Source organism: Chrysochloris asiatica, unplaced genomic scaffold, assembly GCF_000296735.1.
Source record: "Chrysochloris asiatica unplaced genomic scaffold, ChrAsi1.0 scaffold00376, whole genome shotgun sequence".
Lineage (NCBI taxonomy): Eukaryota > Metazoa > Chordata > Mammalia > Afrosoricida > Chrysochloridae > Chrysochloris > Chrysochloris asiatica.
In genome coordinates this window covers 1093325-1106510 of record NW_006408894.1, presented here as the reverse complement: position 1 = coordinate 1106510, position 13186 = coordinate 1093325, and the positions used below count along the sequence as shown (strand labels likewise).

Below are 13186 nucleotides of genomic sequence, written 5' to 3'. Positions count from 1 at the left end.
ATAAAAAGTTAAAAAAAAAAAAAAAAGATTTACATCCTCAGAAACTTTATACAGGATAGCAGCAGCAGGAGCTAGGGGTGGAAAAAGGTGAGAGTCATAGCTGAAGAATGTTTGGGATGCTGACAAACTTTTGGAAACAGATAACGATTATGGTAGTAACCACATGGTGAACGTAATTAATGCCACTGAATTGTACAGTTGTTTTTGTTATTATTAAATGTCCTCGCATTGGTTCTGACTTATAGAGACCCTGTATAGATAGGGTTTCTGAGGAGCGACTGGTGTGTTTGAACCACCATCCTTGTGGTTCACACCGACTTGGCTGTACACTTAAAAATGGTTAAATGACATTTTTTTTTGTTATTATATATTATATTTTCCCCATAAACATTTTTTGTTAAATAATAAAAAGTAGTGCAAAATGAGGACTCTGACCGAGGATAGTAGGAATTTCAGTAAGAAGACAAGATTCACATACATGGAAAAATGATCAGATATAATAAATAGCCTGGTGTGGCACTGTAGGATCAGCACTGGCCTGTGAACCACAAGGTTGGCAGTTCAAACCCACAAATTGCTCCTCAGAAACCCAATACAGGGTGGATATGAGTCAGATCTGACTCCACAGCACTTAACAACAACAACAACAACAAAAAAAAAACCCAGATATTAAAGCCTTAAGTTTCAATAAAATGCTTTTTCTATATGCTTGAAAAATGGTGCTCAATATACTCTCTCATTTACTGAGTGGGATATTTTCCACCAACACTAAATCAGGCTGAAGGAGATAACAATGGTAAACTGTTCTAAATAGCGTAAAGGCAAGGACTACAAGAAATAGCAACTATATTGTGTGGCTACTCAGCAGATTCCATTATGCAGAGATGGAAGGAGAAAGCCACACATTCATCTCCTTGGTGCAGGTGGATAATGTTCTGTACGCGGGGTGGGATTAGAAATACTGCTGGGGAACCAGTACACAGAGTTGTTATGGAAACCAGAATGCTTTGACTCAATTATTTACAGAGAACTTTCAGGATTACCACGTTAGGTACAATCAGCACTCTTTTTGCTTCACCCTGTGCCAATCAAATATTTTTTTTGAAGGGTCCTTCAATCAGCTGTACTTGGTTGAATACAGACTCGAAAGTCAGTCGCTGCTAGTTGCATCACAAAAGTAAAATTTATGTGTGGCATTCTTGTGTTACATGTTTGAAGCTTGTTCACACTTGCCTCAACCTTTGTCTAGTTTGCTGATTTCCATAATATAGGAACTAGGCGGCTGTTGACTACTGCCTTCAAGCAGAGAAACATTTGCTACAACATCGGTGCTGTCTGTGTTGCTTGAGACTGTGATAGCGCAGGACTTGTCTCCTCATTTCCTCTCACCTCACCTTTAGCAGTTAAAAATGAAAGCTATCTCTGGCTGACATTTTTTATCCTTGAATTGGAAGATTTCCAACTATCCATCAGCATCTTTGAAAAAGGAATTTTCTGAGAAGGCAATTGTACAATGAGGATTTTCATAGCCTTTGAGGGATCTTTTGAGCCATTTGATGTTTCAGCAGATGAAACCGTGGAAACTGTCAAGCTGATGATAAAGGTATGTACTTTGTCTTAGAGCCAATAAAATGTATATTAATTTTAACTCTATCACAAGTTAAAAATGTACATGGGGGAGAGATACTATTGGATCTATTATAGTGTGCCAAAAATGGATTCAAATGGCACCTAACAACAAGACAACAGGAAACTAAAACTCTGAAAACAATAATCTGCTTACACAATAGCTTGATATGAAAATAGTAACTATGGAGGTGTTGGAAAGGAAAGCAAACTAAGCCAGCAAATTCTTGAGGGGAAAAAGTTTCAGTTCTCTTTGGGGAAACTGTGGGCCAAACATCTGGGCCAGGTTGTTGTTGTTAAATTCTGTTGAGTCAGTTCTGTTTCATAGCGACCCTGTACAGGGTTTCCAAGGAGCAGCTGGTGAGTTTGAACCACTGACCTTGCAATTCAAACTGCCCTTGTGGTGGAAAATTTATCCTACAGCACTACACCAGGACTCCTGTAATTCTTCATAAAAGGACAAAAACAAGACACTAACTCAAAGCTACCTAAGGGAAGTATGTCTGTCTTCAGATCTACCAAAAAGTTATAGAAGGACAAAGGACATTAACATATTTCTGGGTCACTGCTTTGTTGCAACCAGGAGAAACTGAAGCCCAGAAACTGAGCATCATACCTAGATCATAGCGCCAGAATAGGAAACAATTTAAGTGCAGTAGACTCTTCCTGGTGTGGTACTGTAGGATCAGCACTGGACTTTGAACCACAAAATCAGCAGCTCAAACCCACCAGCTTGCTCCTCGGAAACCCTGTACAGGGTTGCTATGAGTCAGAACCGACTTGACAGCACTTAACAGCAACAACAATCTTCCTTATAAATATTCATTCAACATGGGGAATTAGGCCAAATTAATTAAGTCAAATATTTGGATCTTAAATATCAAATTGCATTTTACATGGATTGTTAAGTATTTTTCTAAGGAGAATTCACTGGAGCTATGTGATAATCAGTAGATTACAGTGATCACTCAAATCTGTGGTGGTGGTTATGAGCCGTGGAGTCGGTTCCGACTCATAGTGACCCTGTAACAGGGTTTCCGAGGCTGTAAATCTTTACGGGAGCAGAAAGCCTCATCTTTCTCCCACAGAACAGCTGGTAGTTTTGAACTGCTGACCTTGCGAGTCACAGCCACTACGCTATCAGAGCTCCTCACTCAAATCTAGACCTTCCAAAATAGAACATCTTCACCTTTATGTACTACAGATACCTTTATCATTCTGGTGAGGCCTAAGGACTCCTTTTTCTTGTCTTTAAATATACAAAATAAAATACATAGGATGAAAACCAGACCAGTTGTATTGAGATACAATTTTTAAATATTAAAAAGCAAATATATGATATAGTGACACTTGCTATTGTTGTTATTAAGTACCCTGGAGTTGGTTCCGACTCATAGCAACCCTGTATAGATAGGGTTTCTGAGAAGCAGCTGGTGGATTTGAACCACTGACTTTTTGGTTAACAGTCCAATGCTTACCCTATGTTCCATACCAGGATTCCCAAGTGATACTTGGGTTTCTTTATTAACACATTAACTCACAAGTTCTAAAGGTACATCTAATAACTTGTAGTTTCATAGTAGTGATCAGTATAAACAATCTTTTGAGACACTTACACCAATAATGAAATGTGATCTAAAAATGTCTGTGATGCCTATTGCGGTAACGTTACAAGCATGACTGACTACTGCTCCTTTAGTTTGTCACCTAATTACAGGAAATCTTCATTTCATTTAAGATTAATGAAAATGAAAATGTGATTTTCCTCATCTAAACTCTATTAACAGAATTTGGGGGAGGTCTCTAGACTTCCAAGTTCAGATCCTATCATGAATTGAATTGTATCCGCCCCCCAAAATACGGATCAGCTTGGCTGGGTTATAATCCTCAGTGCTTTGGCTGTTGTATAATGATGTGGTTTAGCAGTTATGTAATGAAGTATTCATTCCCTCATGATGTAATCTGATGGGACCTACCAATAAGTTGTAAGGGGATTTGTGTGGTGTGCAACACCCTTACTGAGGTCACAGCCCTGGTCCAATGTAAGGGAAGTTTCCCTGGGGTGTGGCCTGCATCACGTTTTATTTTGTGGTAGTGGTTGTGTGCCGTGGAATTGGTTCTGTCTCACACCGACCATGTATAGGGTTTCTGAGATGGTAAATCGTTATGGGAGCAGAAAGCCTCATCTTTCACCGGTGAAGTACCTGGTATATTCGAACTGCTGGCCTTGTGGTTAGTAGCCCAGCTCATAATACACTATGCTACCAGGGCATAAAAGGAATAAGAAGCAAACAGAGGACAGACCTCAGTACCACCAAGAAAGAAGAGTCATGAGTGGAGCATGTCCTTTGGATTTAAGGTCCCTGCACTGAAAATCTCGGCCCAGGGGACGTTGATGCCAAGACACACGGAGGTCTCCAAGGAAGTCTGGGCCCATAGATGTGGAAAGGAGACAGGAACCTTCCCCCAGAGCTGACAGAGAGAAAGTCTTCTCCTAGAGCTAGCTCTTTGAATTCAGATTTCTAGTCCCTTACACTGTGAAGTCCTGGTGTGGTGCTGTAGGATAAGCACTCCACAGCAACGTCAGTTTGAACCACAAGGTTGGCAGGTCAAGCTCACCAATGGTTACGCAGAAACCTTATACAGCATTGTTATGAGTCGCAATCGACTCGCTGGCACTTAACAACAACAACAACACACTGTGAGCCCAAGGAGCCTTGGTAGTGAAGTGGATTACAAACAGTGGATTATGTCTACCAGCAAGGTCAGCAGCTCCATCTACCAGTCACTCTGTGGAAGTAAGACAAGACGTTCTGCTCCCATAATGCTTTACCGCCTCAGAAAGCCCGATCCAGGTTAACTATGACTCGGAACCAACTTAACGACACATAACCACTACCACCACCACCACCACCACCACCACCACACTGTAAGCCCAAGTGTGGCACTGTAGGATAAGCACTGGATTAGTAATAACAAGGTCAAAAGTCCAAACCCTCTCGCTACTGTCAGAATCACTTTACAATGAGTCAGAACCGACTTGATGGCACACAACAATAACAATACTATGAGAGAATATATTTCTGTTAAAGCAGCACTAGATCATTAAGAGCCCTTGTCTATTACTTCTTCCCTCTGTCCCCAGAATTTATGCTCAGTGAAAAAATGTAAAAGGCAAGGGATTATGTTGTTGGTCTAGTAAAGTGGAGATGTACTGTCTTCATAATATGCTATTGATTTTAAGGATTATTTCCACATTCCACTTTCTGAAGACAAACAAGGCAGGCGGTATCTGGAGCTGATGTATGCTGGAGCAGCCCTAAAGGACGGTTGGAGTATTGCTGATGTTGGGATATCATTTTGCTCAACTCTCAAATGCTTTGTTAAGGTATGTTGATTAGGTGGTTGTTGTTGTTGTTAAGTGCTGTCAAGTCTATTCTGACACATAGCTTTTGAGGAGCAGCTGGTGAGCTTGAACTGCCAATCTTGCAGTTCAAATGACTTTAGCATTTGTTTAAGTTGCCTACCTTATTTTGAATAAAGTTTTAGATAATTTGACTGAAGTCATTTCATAACTCAGGAAGAGACTTTTGATGTTGTCTTCTGTTTGTATGCATGATCCTATGCAAGAATTGTACTGTATGCTTCAGTGTACATCCAAAAAAAAAAAAAAAAAACACCAGAGGGAATGGAAACAAAAGCTGTTGAATGATGATGCATGGAGGGGATTTTAGTCATTGTGATGAAATGAAATACAATAGGATGAGTATAACGCTGATGTTCTCCCATGTAAACTATCACTCAATTAACAATAAAAACTTAAAAACAAACAAACAAACAAAAACCAGAATTGTATTGAAAGAGGAAGTAAATAAGGAATGGAGACTGGATTGGGTTCACCTATTTTTCTTCTTCTTCACCCTCCCCTCCCCCTCTAACTGCCTGCCCCAGTCCAGTCCACAGAGCTCACCACAAAATCAATACTGGAACCCAGGAGTTAGATCTGGAATGTTGATGTGGGAGGAAAAGGATAAGGTCACTTGTGTGGGCCCACAACAATTAGGGGCAGTGGAGTGAGGAAGGAGAAGATGTTCTCAGCAACAATAAGAATGTAAGGATAGTGTCTGTATCCAAATCCTGCCAGAGTAGTCATTCATGAAACACGTATACATACAATGGAGGTAGCCTTTTCCACTTATAAATCAGTAAAACCAGTTGCCATCAATTTGACTCCAACTCATGATGATCCAAGGAAATCTGGTAGCGTAGTGGTTACGAATTGGGCTGCTAATATCTTGGTCAGCAGTTCAAAACTATCAGCTGCTCCACAGGAGAAAGATGAGGCTTTCTGTTCCTGTAAAGATTTACAGCCTCGGAAACCCTATTCAGGGTCGCTACGAGTGGAAACCAAGTCCACGGCACATAACAACAACAACCAACATGGTGATCCAAGAGTCCTAACGTGTCACTGTAGGAAAAGCACTACACTGCTAACCACAAGAGCCGTGGTTCAAACCCACCAGCTGCTTCTGGAAAACCCTATACAGGAACACTGTGAGTTGGTATAAACTCTACAGCATTTAACAACAATAACAACAACAACAACATGGTGACCCATCATGTGTCAGAGTAGAACTGTGCTTCTCAGGCTATGCCCTGGCAGAATGTTTGGGAAGTAGATGGCCAGGCCTTCTTCTGAGATGTGTGATTCAAACTTTCAACCTTTTGGAAAGTAGCTGAGTGTGTTATCCATTTGCACTAGTCAGGAACCCTTCAAAAACGTCAAAAACCCGCTGCCCTTGAGTCAATTCTGATGACTAGCACTCCTGGTATGATGCTGTAGAATAAGCACTAGACTGAAAACCCCAAGGTTGGTGGTTCAAATCCACCAGCTACACCTCAGAAACCCTGTACAGGGTCGCTATGAGTCAGAACCGAGTCAAAGGAACGTAACAACAACCATAGGACACGGTAGAATCCCCCCATAAGGTTTCCAAGGCTATAAATCTTTTCAAAAGCAGTCTACCATATCTTTTCATTGCTTTTATTTGCCTGATTGACTCTATTTTTAAAGTTTAAACATTTAAAATTTTATTCAAATTAACTACTTCATAACATGGTACTCAAATTCAAAAGGAGCAAAGTCTCCCTCCTACCTCTGACCTCGTATCCTACCCCAGAGGCAACTTCTAATCAGAGTTTAACTTACTAAAGCATTCCATAGATTCTGCAGATAAAAAATACAAACTGCCTTTTCACTCAACACTAACATTTTCCTGGAATTCTCAACAGGTAGTGGCAAGAATAGAATGTACAGGTAAGAGTTTTAGAAAGTGAAGGCAGAATATGAGTCTTAGAACAGGCCAACACAGAGGTTTCTTTAAAAACTCTCAACGTACATGGAAATCTTACTGATCTCTATCTTCACACTGTCCAGTAGAATGACATTTAAAGAATTTTTTATCATTAATTTTGGGGACGGAAAATAATAACTTAAATCTGAAGGAAGAAAATTATCTGCAAAACCACTGAACATTGGTTTCCATTCTTTCGTAGATTCTGTTTGTTATCATTGCTGTTAAGTGCCGTCTAGTCTATACTGACTGATAGTGACCCTGTATAGGGATTCCAAGGAGCTGCTAGTGAGTTTGAACTGCTGGCCTTGTGTTTCAAACCAACCTTGAGGTCCAGTGCTTTACCTCACAGCGCCAGGACTTGTTATCATTAGGTGTCGTCAGGTCAGATTTCTACTCATAGTGACCCCACATGACGAAGTAGCACTGCTCCATAGAGTTTTCTAGGCTGGTGTGGTACTATAGGATGAGCATTCAACTGCTCACCACAGGGTTGACTGTTCAAACCGACCAGCCGGTCTTTGGAAACCCTACACAGTGTCCTTAGGAGTTGGAACTGACTCCATGGCACTTAATAACACCAACAATCTTTACAGGTCTTTTCTCCCGTGCAGCTTCCAGGTAAGCTCGAACAACTGACATTTTGGTTAGCAATCAAGTGTTTAACAATTACACTATCAGGACTCCTTTAGTTCCTATTTAGATTAGTTGATAAAACAAACAAAAAATGTTGCCATCAATTGATTCTTACTCATAGCGATCCTATAGAACACAGAAGAACTACTTTATAGTTTCTAAAACTGTAATCTTTATGGATTGTACTGGCTACAACAATGGGCTCAAACAACAGTTGTAAGTATAGTGCAGGGCTGGGAAACATTTCCTTGTTTTGTTCACAAGATCACTATGAGTTGTAGGCAACTCAATGGCACCTAAAAACCTAACAATAACAATCTTTACGGAGGAAGACTGCCACATCTTTCTCCTCCTGAGCAGTCTTGTGGTTAGCAGCTGATTGCTTAACCACTTGACCACCAAGACTCCTTAGATTAGGTAGTAAGATACGTCAATTCCAAAAGTCCACATGATCTACTATTTTGTGATAACAGTCCAAACAACAAAACACGTCATGAAAATAAGCCATGTGTGAAATAATGTAGTCATACCAGTTCTGTACTGCTTGACCAACCTCAGGTAATAATATAGGCTGCTTCTAGGTCAGGTTGTTGTTTCATTGCTTAATTAGATGTATACGAAGAAAAGTAGAATCTTTCCATTTTTAACAGCCCTAATGTTACTTCATTCAACTTGGTTCTATCTTCTGAAAATTAAAGAAAGCTGTTGTTGTTGTTGTTAGGTGCTGTAGAATCACTTCCTACTCAAAGTGATACTACACACAACAGAGTGACACACTGTCTGGTCCTGTGCCATCCTCTCCATTGTTAGGTTTGAGCCCATTGTTGCAGTCCTTCAATAATGAATCACACTTTAATTTGTGGCCCATTATTACTACCACTGTGTCAAGCCATCTTGCTGGGAGTCTTCCTCTGTTTCAATGATGCTCCAATTTACCAAGTATTATGTGCTCCTCCCTCCTGACAACAGTATGAGAAACAAATCTCACCAGCCTCACGTCCATGGAGCATTCTTCCAAGACAGATTTATTTGTTCTGGCAGTCCACAGTACTTTCGGTATTCTTTGTCAACAACTCTTCTACAGTCTTCTTGATTGATTCATTGTTCAACTTTCACATGAATATGAGGTGGACTGAAAATACCTTGGCTTGAGTCAGGCACACCTTATTCATCAAAGTGCCATCTTTGCTCTTGAACGTTTTAAAGAGGTCTTTCTTTTACAGCAAATTTGCCTAAAGCAATATGTCCTTTGATTTCTTGACTGCGGTTTTAATGAATGTTGATTGTGGATCTAAGCAAATTGAAGTCTTTGATAACCTCAATCTTTTCTCTGTATATCATGATGTTATCTATTTGTCTGTTTGTGAGGATCTTTGTTTTCTTTGTAGTGAGGTACAATCCATACTGGAAAATGTGCTGTTTGGTTTTCATTAGTAAGTATTTTAATACTTCTTCACTTCCATCAAATAAGGATGTGTCATCTGTATATCTTAGGTTGTTAATGAGTCCCCTTTAGTCCTGCTGTCAGCTTGTTCTTTTGTTGTTAAGAGCCATATATTCAGTTCTGATTTGTATTGGATTTCCAAGGAGTAGCTGGTGAGTTTGAAATACCTACCCTGTGGTTCAGAGTCCAGCGTTTATCTTACAGTGCCGCACCAGGAGTCCTGATACCAGCTAGAGAGTCTTAATTTATTTAGGGATATTATGATGTGAACCAAAAACGTTTACAAGCTTGCTAGGTAAGCAATTACTGCATTTTAAAAAGGATAACTGAGTAGGTGTCATGAAAAAAAAAAATCCCAAATATTTGATATGGTTATTGTTGTTATATTTTTGTGTAGGTTACAATGTTTTACTTGTGTAAAAGTGAAAAAAACAAAAGAACTAAACAACACAATCAATCAACCACTCAACCTCATAAATATACACAAAGCACTCAACCCAACAACAGCTTAATATACATTCCTTTCAGTGCACATGGAACATTCTCCAGCATAGACCATGTGTTAGTACACAAAGCAAACCTCAATAAATTTAAAAATATCAAAATTTTACAAAGCATATTTTCAGATCACAGTGTTATAAAATTAGAAATAAAAAATAGGAAAGATCAAGAAAAAATACATGGAAATTGACCAATATCCTGTTTAAAAACTACTGGATCAAATAAAAAGTTAAATAAAAATTACTTGAGTTAAATGAGAACAAAAGCACAACATACCAAAACCTTTGGAACACAGCGAAAGCAGTGCCCAGAGGGCAAATTATAGTAATAAATGTACATATCCAAAAAGAAGAAAGAACCAAAAGCAATACCTTAACTAAACATCTTCAACAGTTATAAAAAGAGCAGCAAAGTAAGCCTACAATCACTAAAACAAAAGAAATTATAAAGGTTAGAGCCGAAATAAATTAAATAGAAAAACAACAGAAAGAATCAACAGAACAAGAAGTTGGGTCTTTGAAAGGATTAATAAAATTAACAAACCATTGGCAAATCTAACAAAAAGAAGGAGACGGTACAAATAAATGAATAAGAAATGACATGTGTGACATCAGGACAGAAGCAACAGAAATAAAAAGGATAATAATAGAATACTATGAATTATTGTACTCCAACAAATTCGAAAACCTAGAAGAAATGAACAAATTTCTAGAAACACATACTTAAACTAGCATAGGCTGAAGTAGAAAATTTAAACAGGTCTAGCACAAGAGAAGAAATTGATCAAGTCATTAAAAATTCCCAACTAAAAAAGTCCAGGTCCTAATAATTTTACTGGTGTATTCTACCAAACATTCATAGAAGAGCTGACACCAATTCTATTCAAATTTATTTTATGAAGCAAGCATAACTCTAATACCAAAACCAGGAAAAGACATTACTAAGAAAGAAAATTATAAATCAATATCCATCATGAACAGAAATGCAAAAATTCTCAACAAAATCCTAGCCAATAGATTTCAACAATATATCAAAAAAATAAAATACATCATGGCCAAGTGGGATTCATACCAGCTAAGAAGGAATGGGTCAATATTAGAAAAACAATCAACATAATCTACCGCATAAACAAAAGAAAAGAAAAAAAATCACATGATCATATCAATTGGTACAAAAAAGCCATTTGACAAAATCCAGCACTTACTCCAGACTAAAACATTCAATAAAATAGGACTAGAAGGGAGGTTCCTCAACATAATTAAGGGCATATATACAAAATCAAAAGTCAACATCACTCTCAATGGTGAGAAACTAAAGCCATTCCCCTTGTGATCAAAAAACAACAAATGCTAGCCAGGTACACTGCTGGTGGAACTGTAAGATGGTGCACACACTGTGGAAAATGGTATGGCGTTTTCTTAAAAAGTTGGAAATAGAAATAACATATAACCCAGAAATCCCTTTACTTGGTATAAATCCTCAAGAAATAATAGCTGTGACATGGCTAGATGTATGCACACCCACGTTCATTGCAGTATTATTCACAATAGCAAATATATGGAAACAGTTTAAGTGTCCATCAACAGAAGAATAGTTCAACAAACTTTGACACATACACACAATGGAATATTATGCAACTTTGAAGAATCTGCAAAGCACCTCATAACATGGTTGAAGCTAGAAGACATTATGCTGAATGAAATTGTTGTTGTTGTTGATAGGTGCCATCAAGTTGGTACCGACTCATAGCCACCCTATGCATAACAGAACAAAACACTGCCCAGTCCTGGGCTAACCTCACAATTGTTGCTACGCTTGAGCCCAATGATGCTGCCATTTTGTCAATCCATCTATCTGAGAGTTTTCCTCTCTTTCTCTGACCCTCCACCTTACCAAACATGATATCCTTCTCCAGCAACTGGTCCCTCCTGACAACATGTCCGAAGTATGAGAGATGAAGTTTGGCCATCCTGGCCTCCAAGGAGCACTCTGGCTGCACTTCTTCCAACACAAATCTGTTGGTTCTTTTGGCAGTCCATGGCACTTTCAATATTCTCCTCCAACACCAAACTCAAAAGCATCAGTTCTTCTACGGTCTTCCTTATTCACTGTCCAACTTTTGCATGCACATGAAGTTATTGAAAATACCATGGCTTGGATCAGTGCACCTTAGCCTCAAGCTGACATCTTTGCTCATCAACACTTTAAAAAGTGAAATTAGGTGATTAAAAACAGATAAATATTGCATGAGATCACTGTGACAAAAAGTTTAAAAAAATATTTTCTTACTAAAGGAAAGATTCTATGATGTTTGCAGGGTGGGTTGGGGGAGAATGGAAAAAATAATAAAGTGGATAGAAAAAAAATTGGGAAAGACATTAGATAAATGAAGAAGTGATCATCCCTGTAGCACATTTCTTAAATAGTGCATTTTCCAGTTTCCCTGCATCTCACACTTTCTCCCTTAACAATAATGTGAACACATTTGGAACAGTGAATAGCAAAGGGACATAAGAATTGTGGGGAAAGAACATTGCATTCACTTTTCCTGTCATAGAAACAATTACTCTATAAGCCACAGGAAATGTTTTCTAGGGCATGTATCTCATGTAGGCAGTAGGCAGCCCCGCTCATACATTGTTCATGTTGTTCAGTTCACTTTGTTCCTGTAAACCATGGCATGAGGCACATTGCAAAAGCTTTGGTTATTGTCAGATATGCAGAAGTGCTATTGCATTTGCCTCCTCTATTCTAACCTGTGCTACTGAGGAAACTGTGTTTGAGTGTTGTTCACTATAGTCACTTGTGCCTAGAATAGTGCCTGACACATAATGTTGTTGTTGTTGTTAAGTGCCGTTGAGTCGGTTCTGACCCATAGCGACCCTGTACAGAGTTTCCTAGGGTGTAAATCTTTATGGGAGTAGAAAGCCTGATCTTTCTCCAGCGGAGCAGCTGGTAGTTTCGAACCGCTGACCTTAAGGTTCACAGCCCAATTCGTAACCACTATGCTACCAGAGCTCCTTCTGACACATAATAGACTCTCCATAAATATGTGTTCAATGAAAGTCTCTAATAAAAGCCATGAAAAGCAAAGACTGAAAATTAGCAAGGGGATATATGATTATAAGCAGGAATTTCATAGCAAGGTATTGAGAGACATTTCAGGGATTGGATTCCCTCCTTAAGGCATTTCTTCTCCCTCTCTACCTCACAGCATGATATTCTTCAGCATTCTTGCCCTATTCCCTTTCTAGTGTCAGAGTTCTTAGTTGCAAGTATCAGAAACAGAGCCTGAATAATTTAAGCAGAAAATAGACTTGCTGAAAAGCTAGTTGATAGCTGACAATCTTGCTAGGAAGAACAAGCCTCAGAGGTGGTGTAGCCAGAAATGACATCTAAATCTTGCCCGAGTGCTCCACACATGCACTGGGCGCTGCTGCCAGCTCTGCTGCCATGCAAGCAATGCTTCCTGTCACTCCTAATAAGGATTCTCTGTGTCTCTTCTTTTTCTGTTTTGTTTTTGCTGTAAGTTGCCTCACTGGAAGCACCTTTGCTATATATTCATGTTGTTGTTGTTTGTTGTTATGTGCCATAGAGTCAGTACCGACCCATAACAACCTTATGC

At 39.0% G+C, this 13186-nt stretch overlaps 1 protein-coding gene across 1 annotated transcript in view; it reads left to right on the top strand.

Annotated features, from left to right (window-relative positions):
- The first annotated feature begins 1513 nt into the window (after positions 1–1513).
- The window catches only part of ANKUB1 (ankyrin repeat and ubiquitin domain containing 1), a 44375-nt gene continuing 32702 nt past the window's right edge, over positions 1514–13186 (top strand). The window contains exons 1-2 of the mRNA XM_006876365.1: positions 1514–1603; positions 4871–5014. Coding sequence (XP_006876427.1) covers positions 1514–1603; positions 4871–5014 — 234 coding nt within the window. The remainder of the gene's footprint in view (positions 1604–4870; positions 5015–13186) is intronic.